The sequence below is a fragment of the Pelophylax lessonae genome (genome assembly GCF_965119305.1).
Source record: "Pelophylax lessonae genome assembly, chromosome: 3".
Taxonomy (NCBI): domain Eukaryota; kingdom Metazoa; phylum Chordata; class Amphibia; order Anura; family Ranidae; genus Pelophylax; species Pelophylax lessonae.
In genome coordinates this window covers 598441488-598460439 of record NC_138770.1, presented here as the reverse complement: position 1 = coordinate 598460439, position 18952 = coordinate 598441488, and the positions used below count along the sequence as shown (strand labels likewise).

At 40.8% G+C, this 18952-nt stretch overlaps 1 protein-coding gene across 2 annotated transcripts in view; it reads left to right on the top strand.

Moving 5' to 3' along the window:
* Positions 1–18952, top strand: part of SLX4IP (SLX4 interacting protein) — a 299228-nt gene that overhangs the window by 133841 nt on the left and 146435 nt on the right. For both annotated transcript variants that reach the window (XM_082252615.1, XM_082252616.1), the window contains one exon: positions 6229–6352. In XM_082252615.1, the coding sequence (XP_082108741.1) occupies positions 6229–6352 (124 nt within the window). The remainder of the gene's footprint in view (positions 1–6228; positions 6353–18952) is intronic.

Here is an 18952-nt window from a genome sequence, read left to right as displayed (position 1 = left end):
TCCTATTTTTTTCCTGGAGCGAGTACCTATTTCTGGCAGGTACCCGCTCCTGTTTCCACTCTATAAGCAGAGCGGAAGCCCGGCACCTTCCTCCCTGCCCACAACATCCAGGTCACAGGAAACTGCGGCACGCCTATGCACAGTAGTGAGCCAGCTGTGAGACAGCAGGAAGTCATAGCCGGGTACCCTTTCTCAAGATGGCAGCTCCAGGGACCGGAAAACTGGCGGAGATGACAGTGCTGGATCCCTGGGCTGGTGAGTGCCTGTTTATTAAAGGTCAGCAGCTACAGTGTTTGTAGCTGCTGACTTTTAATCTTTCTACAAACTCTTGGAGTTCCTCTTTAACAGACCAAGCTGTTCAGCAAAAGTATCAGTCAGTGGGTTGAGACAATCCATTTAACGCTGACAGTGGTGCTATGTGTGAATACAAAGCTACCTCTTATTGGGCGAGGCAAAGAGGTGGATGGATGACGTCACGATCTTCGATTCCCTGTGAATGGCTGAACAGCATTCAGCTTGACATGATTTTATTTTGGAAGTGGGAATGGAAGTTCTTATCCTACTGCCGGAACACAACACTGCATACTGTATGAAGGTATGCACACAGTTTATACAGCATGCACAGCTGCTGCAACTGTTAGTAAAAGTAATAGTTCGCTTGGACCAACTCCAACTTTATGCTCCATGCACATGATGATGAAAAATGCTGATAATAGCATTTTTGTGCCCGCTTATAGTAGCATTTTAGTAGCTGCATTTAGAAGCGTTAGCATTTTTGCAGTACATAAAGAAAAAAAAAAAAGCTCAAAAAAAGTTGTTAGGAGACTTTTTGTAGCATTTAGGAGCATTCAGCTTTTTTTCTGCTGGATGCTGAAGCTCTAATATTGCTAATAGCCTAAAGTAGTGTGCATGAACACCAAGGGTTCTATCACATGGGCTTTCCGCCCAGCAGACTCTGTTTTGTTCAGAGGGGATTGATCCGCTGATCCCCACTGAACAGGCAGATGACAGGTCCGTCTCCACTTACTTTGTCAGATCCCCACTCTCCTCTATGGGAGATTGGATGAAAACGAACCGCCTATCTGTTTTCATCCGATCCTATCCGATCCTCCAGATGGATGGAAAATAGGGTTTCCATCCGTCCGGATTTCACAGACAGGATCGGATAGCATCGGGTGACAACGATGACATCCGCTGCAATATAGAGGTGCATGAAGCATCTGATCAGGTTCCTGACCGGATCGGAAAGCCTGTGTAAAAGGCGCCCTAGGATAACACTATTTAGCTTCTAGGAGCAGAAAAACAAATGCTAATAACAGCTTCTAGGAGCTTAAAAAAAATCTAGTGTGCATGAAGCTTTAAAGTGGCTGTAAAGCCAGAAGGTATTAATGCATGCTTTGCATTAAGATAAAAAACATTCTGTGTGCAGAAGCTCCCATCAGCCCCCTAATACTTACCTGAGCCCCCTCTCTATCCAGTGAAGTCGACAAGTGTCCCAGCTGTCCGGGACTCTCTCTCCTGATTGACTGAGACATAGCAGCGGCGCCATTTGCTCCCGCTGATGTCAACCAAACTCAGCCAATTATGAGAGAGAGAGGTGGTGGGGCTGAACAGCAGCTTCGTGTCTGAATGGATACACGGAGCTGCAGCTCAGCTTGGGTGCCCCCAAAGCAAGTTGCTTGCTGTGGGGGCACTCAACAGGAGGGAGGGGCCAGAAGAGCTGAAGAGGGACCCAAGAGGAGGAGGATCCAGGTTGCCCTGTGCAAAACCAACTGCACAGAGGAGGTAAGTATAACATGTTTGTTATTTTATTAGAAAAAAAACGAGACTTTACAATCAATTTAAACTTCACTGAAAGCTGGAAATTATCTAAGGCAAGGAGTTTACCTTTTTAGTAAAGTGCATTTATCAGGTACTGTATGTTTTTAATGGTCTGTACTTTGTGTCCTGTTTTCTGTCCACAATCCTATGCAAAGTCTATTTTCCTGATTAGCACATTTACCCTACAAGGTGCACAGAGTGTACCTGTAACTGACAATACAAGCTATAAGGTACACTTTTAATTCTAAAGACAATGAAGGCAGAAATGCTGAAGTGGTTAATTATATTGACACTAAAACCCCACAGACTGATATGTGCGTTTTTTTTTTTAAATACACAAAAAGTTTTTAAAAAATCCAGTTTTTTTATCACTTTTGTAGAGTAATGCATCTCCCTAGGAGTAGACATTGGAAGTAGGAAAGGGGTCAGAGTATCCAATAGATGCCCAGACATCAAGTCATAGATTTGATGGAATAATTGTCAGGTGATTTGACTGTCTTCCCCCTGCAGCATTATACGCTGACACATTGATGATAATACCACTGACTTCATAATCCATTTTAAACAGTCAGTTTAACTGAGATAAGCAATTTGTTCTGGTTTGTAGGTTTAATGAATTGCTTTACACAGGTGTACTAGTATTTGCCAGTAATTTGTATTGTTTTGTTCGTTTTGGCCAATTTACCACCCAAATTAAATTAGTTTTCATTACAAATATTTTCACTTTACATTGTTGACCATCAATGGATTTACAGATGTCATTATTTACTGCAGCTGCCTTCTTTAACCACTTCTGAAATAGAAGGTTTTACTTCTTTAATGACCAGGCCATTTTTTTGCGATACGCCACTGGGTTATTTTAACTGACAATTGCGCGGTCGTGCGACGCTGTGCCCAAATAAAATGTATGTCCTTTTTTTCCCACAAATAGAGCTTTCTTTTGGTGGTATTTGATCAACTGTGCGATTTTTATTTTTTTACGTTATAAATAAAAAAAGCGACAATTCTGAAAAAATAAAAAAATTGTATCTGGCCCTTGAGACACTATCCACTGACATCAACATTAAGGCATGTGTCCTCCTATTGACACCAACAATTGCGCATATATCCTTCCAATGACACCAATGAAGGGGCACAATTCCTCCCAATGACACCAACAATGGGGCACAATATTTCCCACTAGCACCAATGGTGGGGCACTATTCCTTCCACTGACACCAACAATTGGACATTTGTCCTCCCACTGACACCAATGAAAGGGCACAATTCCTCCTAATGACAGTAACGATGGGGCACTATTCTTATCACTGACACCAACGATGAGGCATAGCTTTCTCCCACTGACACCTGGACATTTTCTACTCCCACTGGCCTCAGTCCGGCCCCTACAGAGTCTAAAGGACTGTATACTGGCCCTTTTTTTCGAAAGTTTTGAGACCCCTGGTCTACCCCATCAGTATTATAGATCTAAAATTATTTGCCTAAGCTGGACTTGGGCTTAAAGCTAGTCAATAAGAGTTATTGCTAACACTCCTAACTTTTTGCGTGGTCTCATTGTAAATGATTTCTGATACAAGTATTGACCGATCCTGCAAGGCCCATGGTACAATAGCGATCTTAAGAGCAAAGAATCTACCTACCTGCGCCTATGGCCTCACTCCCTTGCTGGTCAAACCAGTGAGCTTGTCTGTCAGCCACTGCTCGTTCATGAGGGAGATTTTGCAGGCCTTCAGTTATTGTGGGGGTTTGCTATAGGCCACCCAACCAAAGGGAGGAGGTAGAGCTGGAATTTATATCACTGTTGGGTAAAGTGGCAAAACTGGGATCAGTCATCATATTGGGGGACTTCAATTATCCCGACATTAACTGGGAAGAGGGGACTACACACTCACAGAAGGCCCGTCTATTCATGGAAACCTTACAGGACAACTACATGTCTCAGTTGGTGGATTCTCCTACTAGAGAAAATGCAGTCCTGGATCTCTTGATCACTAATGACCCAGACCTAATCTCGGAGGTAGGAGTCCAGGACAACCTGGGCTCTAGCGATCACAGGATGATCACATTTAGCGTAAATAACAATATAAAAAGGCAAGTGGGGAACATAAGAACCCTAAACTTCAGAAGGGCAAACTTTCCCAAATTGTGCTCAATGATGGAAAGGGTAAACTGGGACCAAACCCTGGGAACACTGACCACGCCGGAAAAATGGGATCGCTTTAAGAACATAAACAAATGCATCTCGCAGTGCATTCCTATGGGAAATAAATTTAGAAGAGACAAAGCCAAACCTGGCTGGCTAAACCGTAATGTTAAAAAACTTATTAGGGGAAAAAAATGGCCTTCAAGAAATCTAAATCAGAGGGCACAGTATCGGCTTTCGAGCAATACAAGGAGGCAAATAAGAAAAGTAAATACAAAATCAAAATGGCTAAAATCAACTTTGAGAGACAAATAGTGGAGGATAGTAAAAAGAACCCAAAGAAATTCTTTAAATATATCAACAGCAAAAAAACTAGGGCAGAGCATATTGCGCACATAATTAACGATAATGGGAGGATGGTTACAGAGGACACTGAAAAAGAAACCGTGCTGAACGCTTTTTTCTCGTCAGTCTTTACACAGGAAAAGGAGGGGTACACTGACCATGACTATATGGTTAGTAGTAATACACAGGACTTGCCGCTATGGCTATCAGAGGGTGAAATCAGTGAAAGGCTGGATAAAATTAACACAAATAAATCACCAGGCCCGGATTGCGTACCTCTGAGAGTACTTAAGGAACTCAGTAAGATTATATCTAGACCACTGTTCCTGATCTTTGCTGACAGTATTATGACAGGAAATGTACCAGGGGATTGGAGGAAAGCTAACGTGATACTGATATTCAAAAAAGGGCAGAGGCATGTCCTGGGAAATTATAGGCCTGTCAGTCTGACATCGATAGTATGTAAACTTCTGGAGGGGATGATAAGGGACTATATCGTAGAATTTGCTAAAGACAACAACATCATCAGCAGTAATCAGCACGGGTTTACAAATGGGCATTCTTGTCAAACCAATCTCTTAACATTTTACTAGGAGGTGAGCTGTGAGCTAGATAGGGGGAGACCAGTGGATGTGGTGTACCTGGATTTCGCTAAGGCGTTTGATACAGTTCCCCACAAGCGCTTGATTTATAAAATACGGTCTGCAGGCATTGACCGCAAGGTTTGCTCTTGGATACGGAACTGGGTAAAAGGGCGTGTCCAAAGCGTGGTAATAGCACATACTCAGACTGATCTCAGGTGGTAAGGGGGGTCCCCTAAGGCTCAGTCCTTGGACCAACCTTGTTCAATTTATTCATAAACAGCATTGAGGACGGGATCAGTAGTTCTATATCAGTTTTTGCAGATGACACAAAATTGGGCAGGGCAATAACTTCACAGCATGAAGCAGATATCCTACAGAATGACCTGGACAAAATAACAGAGTGGGCAACGACATGGCAAATGAGGTTTAATGTGGAGAAGTGTAAGGTTTTGCACTTGGGGACTAAAAACATAAAAGCACAATACACTTTAGGGGGGGAACCTTTGGGGGAATCAAAAATGGAGAAAGATCTGGGAGTCTTGGTAGAGGATAGCATGCAATGTCAAGAGGCAGCTGCCAAAGCCGGCAGAATTTTAGCATGCATAAAGAAAGGGATGTATTCCAGAGATAAAACTATAATCCTTCCACTTTATAAAACTCTGGTCCGACCACATCTGGAGTATTCTCTGTCCAGTTCTGGTCGCCAGTCCTCGGGATGTGTTGGAGCTGGAGAGAGTCCAGAGAAGGGCAACTAATTAGGGGATTGGAGGATCTTTAATTATGAAGAGCGTCTGCAATCGCTTGATTTATTCTCCCTGGAGAAGAGATGCCTGAGAGGGGACATGATAGCAATTTATAAATATCTTAATGGTGATCTCAGCATAGAAAAAAAGCTATTCAGTCGAAAGGATTGCATGCTCGAGGGCATACAATGCGATTAGAGGAGAAGCATTTTAACCTCAGGCAACGTGGGGGGGGGGGGTTCTTTACTGTTAGGGCTACAATTCTCTACCACAAGAGGTGGTTTCTGCGGGAAGTATGGTGGCTTTCAAAAGACTCTTAGACGTACATCTCAAGGATCAGTACATTCAGGGGTATGAGGGATGATTACGGCCACACACACCTACACAGGTTGAACTAGATGGACTATTGACTTTATTCAACCTCACCTACTATGTAACTATGTAAGTTGTTAGCAGTGACAGGATCGATAGTCTGACATGAGCTTAAAACTATTGTTGCCATCTAAACATTGTGTTTAAAGGCACATCTGTACATCTGTATTTTTATTATCTATGTTATTTGCCATATTTGTGTGATCATTGTGCTTTTCAGGAAGTCTGTACATTACTGAGAGACACGGTTGATTCCAGAGTGAGACATCATATTGAAAGCCGCAGACAGCAGGGTCAGGTGAAGCTTAAAGAGTACACACAGGCCAATCCATTGTTTCTGAAAGGTGAGTGCTCATCTGTTACATTACAGCAGGAAATTGTCATTGTTCTCATTACCTTTCCTGCAGTCTTTTCTATATTAATGCACGCTGTTAAAATTGCATATGTTTGTTGAGACAAATCAACTCTACGATAGCGCATAGATATCCTGGCCATATAATATCTAGATGGCTTAAAATCGTATTAAGTTAAATTTATTTGAAGTCTCTTTTAAAGGATAAATTCTAATATTAGCATACCCCAAAAGACTCCTAGATTTTGTAATGTATTTTATTTATTTGGGCTATCCTTAGACATGGTATCCCTGTCACTTAATCTGGCCAAAAAGAATTGTATTGATATATAAAGTCTGTGGACGCTTTGCAACTTCTGTGGAAACCATCTGGGCAACTGATCTCTGAAGATAAATTGAAGTTTTAGCACTTGGGGGGTGGGCTTAGGGCAAAAGTATGAAAGCTTGCCCAAAAATGAAAGAAAGATGTTAAGAAAGAAAGATATTTCAGCAATCTGGCCATCCAAGCTCTATATCATGACTTTGACTAACCTTAACTTATACCTAGACATTTATGATTTGTATCTGCTCATGGATTAGAGTGCGGTTGGTTAAAAGATGCTACCTTCGCCATGGGTTTTTCTTCTGTTGTTGTTTTTGTTTAAGTGTTATCCCCATTGCCCGGCACCAAGAGTATGGGGACCAAGATTGTCCTCACTTTACTGACCGGTCTACACTGCCTGACTTGTGATGATCTTGTACATTCCTGTACTTCAATGTATGATTATGTCGTGGTTTGTTTACTCAACCTTATTCACGGTGCATACTGTTGCTGTTTACCTTGCTTTTCTTTTGATGCACTTTGTACTGCTTAAAAATGATGTTCACTTGTTATGTCATACCATTTTACCTCAATAAAATGTTTTAAAAAAAAAAAAAAAGATGCTACCTTCATACCCTGGCAAACAACCTACAGCTGTATCCATTCAAAAGACAGATTTGAATGAGCTTGGTTGTGTATGTCTAGTTACCATCTTAAAATAATTTTCTATTCCTTTGGCACCCACCTGTTTGTGGCCCATTGGTTCATACAAGCAAGAATCCAGCAATATTAAGATGTTCATGCTACAACGCCTTTTAAAAAAATGAAATAAATAACTCCAATAAAAAAAAGGGTATGAAGAACATATGTGTTACAGTAATATCCTCCCACTTCATATTACCCCCACAATAGCGTTCCTCTGCCCCCACACACAGTAGTGTCCCCCCTTCCAGTAGTGTCCTCTGCCCCTCCATAGCACTGTCCTCTTCCTGCCTAAAAATAGTTTCTTCTGTGGTTGCAACAGCACCTTGGTCATCACTTCAATGTTTAATCACTGTGGTCTTCACTTTGATGTTTGATCACTTTGGCCTTTTTTTCAATGTTTGATCAGTTTGATTTTCACTTCCATGTATGATCATTTTGGTCTTCACTTTAATGTTTAAACACTTTGGCCTGTTTTTCGATGCTTGATAAGTTTGATCTTCACTTCCATGTATGATCACTTTGGCCTTCACGTTGATGTTTGATCACTTTGATGTTTTCTGCAGCAGATAACTTAAAGTCTATGTAAGCCACAACAATGAACTTCTTGAATTTGCTTGTTTTTGAACTGTTTATTATACCATTGAAAACTTTTTGTTACAATTATTTAAAAAGAGCAAAAATAAAATATCATCTTGCCCTTCTAGTTCTTATCTTTGACTATAGAATGATTAGCTATTATGTTGTAGCAATGTGGGAGTGGTTGAGTAGTTTAGCAAACGACAACTAGGAGGGCTGACTTCATAAGTCCACAAAAATATTGTGTTCTAATGTCACATTTTTTTAAAGTGTACCTGTAGTCAAGTTGAGTATTCTAAAGTAATGTTAGTGCACTGGGAAGCACTGGTCCTGTTTCCAGGGACATATCTGTCTTGAAAAAGCATCCTTTCTGTAATCCTTTCTGCCCGGTATTTTCATAAAAAACTCTACCACTGTTGGAGGTGAATTTATAAAGACCAATTGAAGTCTCACGCTTTGTATCTCTTTATAGTCTTGTACTTTCGCATGTTATAATTTCTGACTGATTTTAGCTTTGAAATAGCCTAAAATACTTCTTGTATTGACATAGAATGCTTACCACTCTCCTCCTTGACTGTGATCTGCCCAGCACTATTGCAGAAATTCTGATAAGTTTGTCGCAAAGAAAAAAAATGGGTCACTGCTGCACAGGTACAGGATTTTAAAAAGGAATCCCCAGTAGGCAACAGTTTCCTGTGTTCCCGACCAGCTTTCAAGCACAATTTTTTGGGACACCAGAGCAGTACGGCACAGTTGTTAAGGTCAGCAGGTGGTTATAGCAGAAAAATAAAAAAAGATAAGTTGTTTGTTTTTTTTTTTTTTTTACATTCTTAGGCCTCTTTCACACTTTTTTTTTTCACGGACACGGATGACATTTGTGTGATCCGGTCCGTATGTCCACATATCATCCCATCCGTTTGCGGATGATATACAGACATAATGTATGTCTATGGGATTTCAGATGTCAGCGGATGACACCGCTGACATCCGATTTTGCGTCTGTTACGTTTTTTAAATGGAAGAAAATATAGGGTTCTGTTCCGTTCCAAAAAAACGGAACAGAACTGAAAGGACGCAAATTGGATGTCAGCGGATGGTCATCCGCTGACATCCGCAATCCCATTGACATGCATTATGTCCGTATATCACCCGCAAACGGATCAGGTGCTATACGGACATATGGAACGCCCGTGTGAAAGAGGCCTTACTCTAGTTTACAACCTGTCTAACCCATTGAGTATATATGCTTTTAGAAAGAAGGAATCTTTGCTTTATTTCCAAATGATCTGCTACAATCAAAAGAAGAAGGCAAAGTATCTCAGCTTTTATCTCATTGTTTAAGTCTCATTAAAATACAAATATTTGTGAAGCTTAAAGCTGAGCTCCACCAAAAAGGGGAAGCTCCGCTCGTTCTCACCCTCCCCCCTTCCTCTACTGCCACATCTGGCACTTTTTTGGGGGGGGGGGTGGGTACCTGGTTTTGACAGGTACCTGCTCCCACTCCCAGGTAAGATCATCACGGCGATCCACTAATATGTCCAGCCCCCCCCCCCCCCCTTACTGCCTTCTGGGACACATACAGGTCCCAGAAGACTAAGCACTGTAGGAAACCGGCTGTGAAGCCTGGAGACTTCACTGCCAGTTTCCCTTAGTGAAGATGCCGACGCCTGCACCCAAAGCCGATTGAAGAGTCAGGTTGGGTGCCAACATGGCTGGATCCCTGGACAGTTAAGTGTCCTAATATTAAAAGTCAGCAGCTACAGTATATATAGCTGAAGACATTTATTTAATTTTTTTTGGGGGGGGGGGGCTGGATCATTAAATGCAAACCATTCTTTCCCGTTTCTGTCATGATTTCCTTTCTTTTTTGTTATCTGTGTCCCATTGGGGAGATTTCTATTCACTTCTTGTCCTGTAGCCGAAACAGTAAGAGAGAATCCATCCAAAGTGAGAGAATCTCTGGTTGTCACCAGGACTAGTGTTTCTATTGGACACAATATTACTGTTCTGAGGACAACCCAAATTTTGGAACTTGCTTTCACTCTTGGTCATAAAGGTAAACAAGACAAAGAGAGACAACAATAATTACCTGACAGGTGTTCTAATTACTCTCCACTGTATAGAAAACTAGGCCCTCTTTCACACTGAGGGCAGGTTTGATATTGTGCGAGTTCAGCTGAACTCCGACGGTTTCAAACCTGCATGTCAGTGCGAGTTCGGGGCGATTTGACAGACATCTGTGTGTGGGTTCCTGCACAGATGTCTAATGAAATCTCCCCCGAAGTCATCAAAAGTAGTGCAGAAACTACTTTTGCGAATCGGTGTGGTGCCACAAGGTTGGCGTCGCACCAATTCAAACAGTGCCGTTGCAGGCAATAGGCATGCGATTTAACATGTCAAATCAGCCCAATGTGAATGGGGGCTAAAACTGAAAAAATGTTTTACTTTTACCAAAAACTGCCTTTGCAGGTAAGGGGCGCCTGAAAATAAAAACAAACTGTGCAGCTTTGACCAAAGTTGAACAATGCCCTTCCTATAGGTGTAGGCCATTTGCATACCTCCTGCAGCCTGACTCGAAAAACTCCCAGAGATGGCATCATCCTGTCCTGCTAGGATGTTGCTAAGAGACTCCTAGCTATTACTGTTCACCTCCACAGGAGCAGGCTCTCAAACACTGACCTTAGAATTACTGCATCAGGGGAGAGAAAGCACATGTGGGGGGTCGGAATCAGAGAAAGAGCTTACTCCTGTGATGGTGAGGGTGGAAGTTTTTCAGTTCGGCTTCAGGAGGTACACAGATGGCTTACACTTTTAGCAAGGACATAATTCCACTTTGGTCAAAGCCGCACAGTTTGTTTTATCTACAGGCACCTGAATTGGCAGTTTTTTGGTAAAGGTCAACTATGCCTTTAAAACAAATTCGATTTAAATGTGTTTTTATTCTCGGTTTAAATTCTGTTTTCAAGTGCGTTGATGAATAACATGTTAGCATGCTGAAATTTTGCTGACAAAACTTCATATTAATGTGAAAAACAATAATTTTCACAGAGAATATTAGAATTTTTTTGTCTTTGTGACATTTACAAGTTACTTTGGGCATGTTCTGTTTTTCAAATAATTATAGTATTGTTCTAAAATAATAACAGAACAAGTAATTGTTTTAAGCTCTTGGTCAGTGGTCTGCTGTACATGACATGAATGAAGCAATTGTAATTTAGAAAGATGGATTTCATTGTTGTGGCGTGCTGTGCCACTTTTCGTGGGCAATTAAAACTAGTACTGATGATTTTCACAAACTAGATTTTTTATATTATAGAGCTTAGCTAAATACACGCAATGCATGAAGCTATTATATGGGGCTGTCCTGTATATGAAAGGGTAGTACTCATAAGATTTTGGGTTTAAGAATGATTGGATTGCAGTATTTCCGGACAGTAGACATGTCCATGTAATCTGTGAACTTTAGGTATAGAAGTGTTAAAAGGGAAGCCAGCCAAAATAACATATACAGTGGAATGCAAGCAAGCAATTATACTTCTTTTTTTACTAATACAGGTTTCTGATTGATCTTCAGCTATTTCGTCATTCTACAATGTGTCTTTCTGGACTACTTCTGTAGACAGTGATACTGATAGTTACTACAGTAGCCTACATTTAGTCTTTAAATGGGTTCCATTGTGTATTTGAAGGTCATCTGTGCATACTTTTGGTATTCTTTTTTCAAGTTAACTTTTTGAAAATATTTTCTGCCAATACCTTATTTGCTATGGATTCTCCTTTCTCTCCGTTATTTCTCTGGGCAGCACAGTAGTAGTGGTTAGCACTGCTGCCTGATAGTACTAGGGTTGTTGGTTCAAATCCCACTACCTGCCTGGAGTTTGCATGTTCTCCTTGTGCCTGCATTGGTTTCCTCTTGGTACTCTTGTTTCCTCCCACACTCCAAAGACATGCTGGTAGGTAAATTGGCTCCTGTCTAAATTGGCCCCTAGTATGTGTGTATGTATGAATGTGGGTTTGGGACCTTAGATTGTATGCTCCTTGAAGGCGACTGATGTAAATTTACAATATACACTCGCCCGGCCACTTTATTAGGTACACCTGTTCAATTGCTTGATAACACAAACTGATAATCAGCCAATCACATGGCAACAACTCAATGCATTTAGGCATCTAGATGTGGTGAAGATGACTTGCCGAATCAGAATAGGGAAGAAAGGGGATTTAAGTGACTTTGAACATGGCATGGTTGTTGGTGCCAGACGGGCTGGTCTGAGTATTTCAAAAACTGCTGATCTTCTTGGATTTTCATGCACAACCATCTCTCGGGTTTACAGAGAATCACCCGAAAAGGAGAAATTAATCATTGAGCGGCAGTTGTGTGGAGGAAAATGCCTTGTTGATGTCAAAGAAGACTGGGCAGACTGGTTCAAGGTGATAGAAAGGCAACAGTAACTCAAACAACCACTCGTTACAACCAAGGTATGCAGAATACCATCTCTGAATGCACAACACATCGAACCTTGAAGCTGATGGGCTAAAGCAGCAGAAGACCACACCAGGTACCACTCATGTCAGCTAAAAACTGGAAACTGAGGCTACAATTCGCACAGGCCCATCAAAATTGGACAATAGAAGAGTGGAAAAATGTTGCCTGGTCTGATGAGTCTCGATTTCAGCTGCAATATTAAGATGGTAAGGTCAGAATTTGGTGTAAACAACATGAAAGCATGGGTCCATCCTGCATTGTATCAACAGTTCAGGCTGGTGGTGTAATGGTGTGGGGATATTTTCTTGGTACACTTTAGGCCCCTTAGAACCAATTGAGCACCGTTGAAATGCCACGGCCTATGAGTATTGTTGCTGACTATGTCCATCTCCATCCCTTTATGACTAAAGTGTACCCATCATCTGATGGCTCCTTCCAGCAGGATAATACACCAGGTCACAAAGCTCAATCATCTCAAACTGTTTTCTTGAACATGACAATGTGTTCACTGAACTCCAATGACCACCAGATCTCAATCCAATAGAGCACCTTTGGGATGTGGTGAAACGGGAGAGTCACCTCATGGATGTGCAGCCGACAAATCTGCAGCAGCTGCGTGATGCTATTATGTCATAAGGGACCAAAATCTTTGTGGAATGTTTCCAACACCTTGCCACAAAGAAATAAGGCAGTTCTGAAGGCAAAAGGGGTTTCAACCTAGTACTAGCAAGGTGTACCTAATAAAGCGGCTGGTAAATGGATATGTAAAGCGCTGCATAATTTGAGGACGCTATATAAGTACCTGTAAGAATAAATAAATAAAAGGGGAACAGGATGGTTGTAGGGAAAGATGTGGTCAGGACCTGATGGTTTTGTGAGAAGTTTTTTTTTGTCAACTGTCTGGGATAAAGGGATTAACTGAGTAGTTTCAAAGCTATACAGCACAGTATTATAATGTGAAGAGCACCAGATAAACCTGCCAAGGGAGAACCCTGCCCTAAGACTAAGATGCCCAATACACTAGTAGAATTTAGTTCATAATTGTTTTCTTTTTTTAATGTTCATTTGATTTTCTAATCTTTAGTGGGGTCATAACGTTGTCATTTTTGAATGCAGTGACAAATAAATTCAATGAACAAGATAAAATCTCTTTAGTACATTTGATAATGCCAACACTTGAGAAGTGTTGTTTAAAAGTGCTTTAAATGTTTTAGATCTTTGATTTTGGAGCAATTGGAATTTCCTGAAAACAACATACACTGTTGGAAATGGATTTGTTTGGGAAAAATCTCTTTTTTTGTATGAACATTGGTACAAAAATCTACCTGTGCATTGCCAGCTTTAGTATACAGAGGAGTCTGCACCAGGAACCCATTACATTGAACATGTGGGTATGTTTTAAAGGGTCAATTTATTGTTTATTTGTGGGTTTTTGTGCTGTAGCCTTTAAAGCATCCAGAGCTGTATGTGCATATCAATGGGCCTCAAAATGCTAGTGAACTAGAGTGTGGACTTCCAGAACAATGACACAATGAGGCTGATTTACTAAAACTGAAAAGTGCAAAATTTGGTGCAGCTGTGTATGGTAGCCAATCAGCTTCTAACTTCAGCTTGTTTAATAAAGCTTTGAAAAAAAAACCTGGAAGCTGATTGGTTTCTTTGCAGAGCTGCACCAGAGTTTGCACTTTCCAGTTTTAGTAAATCAACCTCAATAACAAATAACAGTTGAAGGTCTCAGAATAGAAAGATTCTCACATTTGGAGTCCCAAGAGCACATGAAGGAAGCTAAAAAGTATATAGTATCCTCAAAGGATACCCTAAGTCAGTGATGGCGAACCTTGACACCCCAGATGTTTTGGAACTATAATTCCCATGATGCTCATGCACTCTGCAGTGTAGTTGAGCATAATGGGAAATGTAGTTCCATAACATCTGGGGTGCCAAGGTTCGCCATCACTGCCCTAAGTACTCCTATAGGCTCATAAAAAAGAAAGGCCTTCCTGGTTGGTTCCATTTTAACAAACAAAATGTAGATCGAAATGTAGAAGTTGACAAATGATTTTTCACCAGCATTTGTTGTATACTTTGGCTGTTTCTACACCGTGCTTTACATAAGATTTTGGAATCCTTTTGTGGCTATGGGAGGTGTAAGCTGGAGGCCTGTCTTCATTGGATCCTTGGCTATTGGTCAATAATACATTAAGCTGTGCATCCTAATATTATTCTCATTTTTTTATGCAGAAATTGGGATCTCACAAAAAAGATGAAAATGTGTGGTGTCTCAGCTTTTAGGACTTCATATTTCAGTCTTTTAATTACAGTGCTCACAATTATGTGTTCTAAAAGTATTCCCAATAATTGTAGTACATTAAAAATGACAGTAATTACATATCTATTCTTAGTTTGTAAAAATGGTAATAAATAACAACCATTATAGCAATAATAGTATTAATGAAAAACTGGGTCTTCTTTTATGGTCTTTTCATAAATGTGGGCTAGGTCAGACTGTGATTTGGACATCTGTTCATAAAGGTATGATGAGAAGAACGGAAGACCTTTGTTTCAGAAGACCTTGTAATAGAAAAGCTTTAAAGACCAGACAGTTACTTTCTATAGTCCAGACTACAAAAGTTAAGACTCTGTTTCCCTTTTGATTATATGGCTACCCTCAACGAGTTTCATATCATATTCGGCCCAAGGGAATGATCCAGCCCTGCTGGTACTGTCTTTCGGAGGCTTTGGAATACCTGATACATTTGTTCTGCATCATTGCCCAAGGCTTCCAGATCATTACATATGCTGATGACCTAACTCAGGTCTCGTTGCCATTCAGATATCCTAAAGAGACGTGTTGTGGTCTGAAATCCAAACTTACTTCCAAGGCTTTGGAAACAAGTAATTAGACGATTGTCTAAGATCTTCAAAGCTTGCAGCATAAGGCTTTTCTTGTATAATGACAAGGATCACACCAATTGATGCTGTGGGATACTATTTGAGTGCAGGTGCATTTGATTGAACATATATGTATGGGATTGTACACCCCATTAACACCCATCATACCATAAGAACATACCTAAAATATAAAATAAACACACAACAAAGATTGTGGAAAAGTTTAGGTCACGGCCCCTTTATTGGGTTTAAAACAATTTGAATTATGAACTTTAACTTTTAAATACCAAACAGAACCGCTGTTAACCATTAACAGACCAACATGCTTAGTCACTAAGACTCAAGCAGCAATATCTTATACCAACCAAATAACAGTCTACCAACCATTGTCCATCCACAAAGTGGGCGACATTACCCAAAAAGATGGACCTTTAATATCAAACAGAACTGTTGTTAACCAAAAACAGACCAACATGCTTAGTCAAGAAGACTCAAGCAGCAATATCTTACACCAATAACAGCGTACCAACCCATGTCCACCCACAAAGTGGGCGACGTTACCCACATAAAGGTGAACCGCAGCAAAGGGAAATAACAAAGGGGGAGGGAGGGTTGTAGGTCAAAAGATCCAGAAGGCGAGGATGTAAGTGAAAGGTTACACTCATTGGCTAGATGTTTCCCCGCCAAAAGATTTGTCACCAATCCAGTGCTCAGCAGCTGAGGTCAATCTTCCTAGCAACAGCAGGCAGCTTGTCACCTGAAACACAAAACAGAACCAGTAAGGGTCCTTTTACACTGGCTTTCCACCCAACGGACTCTGTTTTGCTCAGTGGGGATCGATCCGCCGATCCCCCCTGAGCAGGCGGATAACAGGTCCGTCTCCGCTCTCTGTGCTGGGACAGACCTGTCAGAGCCCCGCTATCCTCTATGGGAGATCGGATGAAAATGGACCCGTCTGTCCGTTTTCAACCGATCCGATCCTCCAGACAGATGAAAAATAGGGTTTCCATCCATCTGCATTTCACAGACAGAATCGGATCGGATAGTGGCGGGTGTCAGCGGACGTGTCACTGCTGACATCCGCTGTTCCATAGGGGTGCATGGAGCATCCGATCAGGTCCGCCTGAAAAACTGATATGTGGACCGGATGGGAAAGCCTGTGTGACAGGACCCTAAAGCAGCAGTAGAGAGACATGTACTTAACAATCAACATAGCCCTCTATTAAAAGTCAAATTTATTTATAAAACAAATGGATGTTAGGGGTGACAATCCCATGGGGCCACTTCTCTATTTTATTCTTTTGTGGCCCTGACATTCTTTCAGTAGCAGATATAATGACATTGTCTCTTAGCTTGGAAATGTATCAGCAATATCACATTTGAACTGCATTTTATAAATGTCTATTTTGTTTTTACAATACCACAATCCTGTAAGATAAGACATCGCACAGTCAAGGGAAAAAATGTATACGAGCCATTTTAAACTATTTTTTGGTGAATAGAGGGGGCTTTAAGTGATTTAGGGCTTTTAGGCTTCATTCACACCTACACACCATGTTAACACATTTTTTGGCGTGTTTTTAATCTGACAGCATAGGACTGCCCATTCACTTGGATGGGTGGCCCAACATGCGACTAATACGGCACAGTAGCTCATGGAGCATTTTGTTGCATTCCAGTTTATTTATTTTTAACTGAATGCTGTACTGAATTTTGTGAATTTGTAATGTAAATTTTTTAGCCACGCATGGGGTGGCACCCATTAATGGCACTACTAGCGCAACATGTGTTTTCACATGTTCCAGGAATGTGGGTGGAAAAGTGCGTTTCTGCGTGCATTTCATGAATGCGCTGGTGTCAATGGAGCCTTAAGTAGCAAACCAATAATGTAACTTTGATTAAGACGTGACTTTTATTTAACATTTAAAGTGTATCTAAAGCCAAAATGTTTAGTTTGTACAGAATAGGTAAGGGTTATTAACCCTGTATGTTTTTTTTTTTTTATTGCTTTCTCTATCTTGCTTGGAAGATTTACCCTCTATGTTCTCATTTGATACAATTTCTGCTCCTTGTCCTGGTAATCATTGTCACAAGAGCAGAAAGTGATCCAAAATGAGTTGTTACTGAAACAAGACTAGTGGGGAAAATGATCACTTTTGTTGTGGTGACAGAGATTTCCCCCAGTTTGGGGAGATTTCACTTCCTGATTTATCTGCTTGGCAAAAAGTGAAGGAAATCTCACAAATGGGACACACCTGGGAAAAAACTTGCAGGAGTTTTAACCATTCCTTATTCAAAATATTAGTTTTAGCAATAGACATACTTTAAAGCTGAGGTTTTATGCTTTGTCTTCCCCGTTTCCTCTTTTCCCCTCATCAACATGCTAATGACGTTTTTAAATAAATTTTTTCTGTTTTTGTTGCGTAGAGTAGATCTCTCTCAAGAGCCCTCAGCCCCGATGAAAGCAATGGGCTGGCTCTTATGAGGAGTTATGCAAATATAAAAATTCTTTGATGGGGATGTCAGTATGGAGGAGTGGGCATTCCTAGGCAGGTTGCACTTTTACTGTACATGCAGACCACCCTAGGGCTGACCATACACTATACAATTTTCTTATTCAATTTTATTTAGATTTGCCTTTAACTATGATTTGCAAGAGCCTGCTATATGGTTTTGGTAAATCTAAAGGGAAATTGAATAAGAAAAGTGTATAATGTGTGGCCAACCTAAGTAAGGCTGACAAGTGATGCCGATCTTCCATGATTAAAAAAACAGTGAATGACAGTGTGGTTTGGAAGGAAAGGGCTAAAAGATGATGATTGTCCTCCAGCTGGGAAAGGAGGTGAGCTCTATCTGACTTGCTGCAGCTTCCAATGCACATAATGAGAAGCTCATTTATTATAAATTTCGTAATATAAATTCATAATTTTCTGTAAAATTAATTTCAGTGCAGCAGAGGCACTTGTACAACTGTAATAAGTAGAAAAAAGCTGCGCTAATGAGAACTGATGGGTATATATACTACACCAATCACGATAGCATAAATAGGAATCACCCAAAGATGATAATAATAAGCAAGCATCAAGTGCCAGGTGGGCAACCAAGGCACTGGATGAATCTAAACCGGGTGTCTATTAAATTCATAAACCTTGATGAGTAGACATAAGCATGAATGCATGCAACACAATATATTCAATAGAAACACATATATAGAATGATTGTGACCGGAAATCACAAACACACAGAGTAAATCAGTTCATGGTATATTCTGCTAAAGCCCCAGAAATGAATTCCAAAATCAGTGGAGTGAAAGGAATAATCCAGTAAGGCTAATCACCACGGTGCTCCCACACAAGTGACATGCATGTCTCCTTACCAGATTAAGGTGTAAATAAGCCTCTAGTAGTTGATTCCTCACAACGCCACTCAGAAGGATCACAGCAACAGCACACCTCCAGATCACAGCCAAAGTGGATGGTATTATCGGTACTGACCACAAGATGGAGCTCAGTGCGCCATAAAAAAAGGAAGGGGACTGGATAGTGTGATACCGTACAGCCTTTATTAAGTAAAATATAAAATAATACTCACATGGTAGATGTAAAAGACTCGCATGTAAAAAAGCCGGCCGG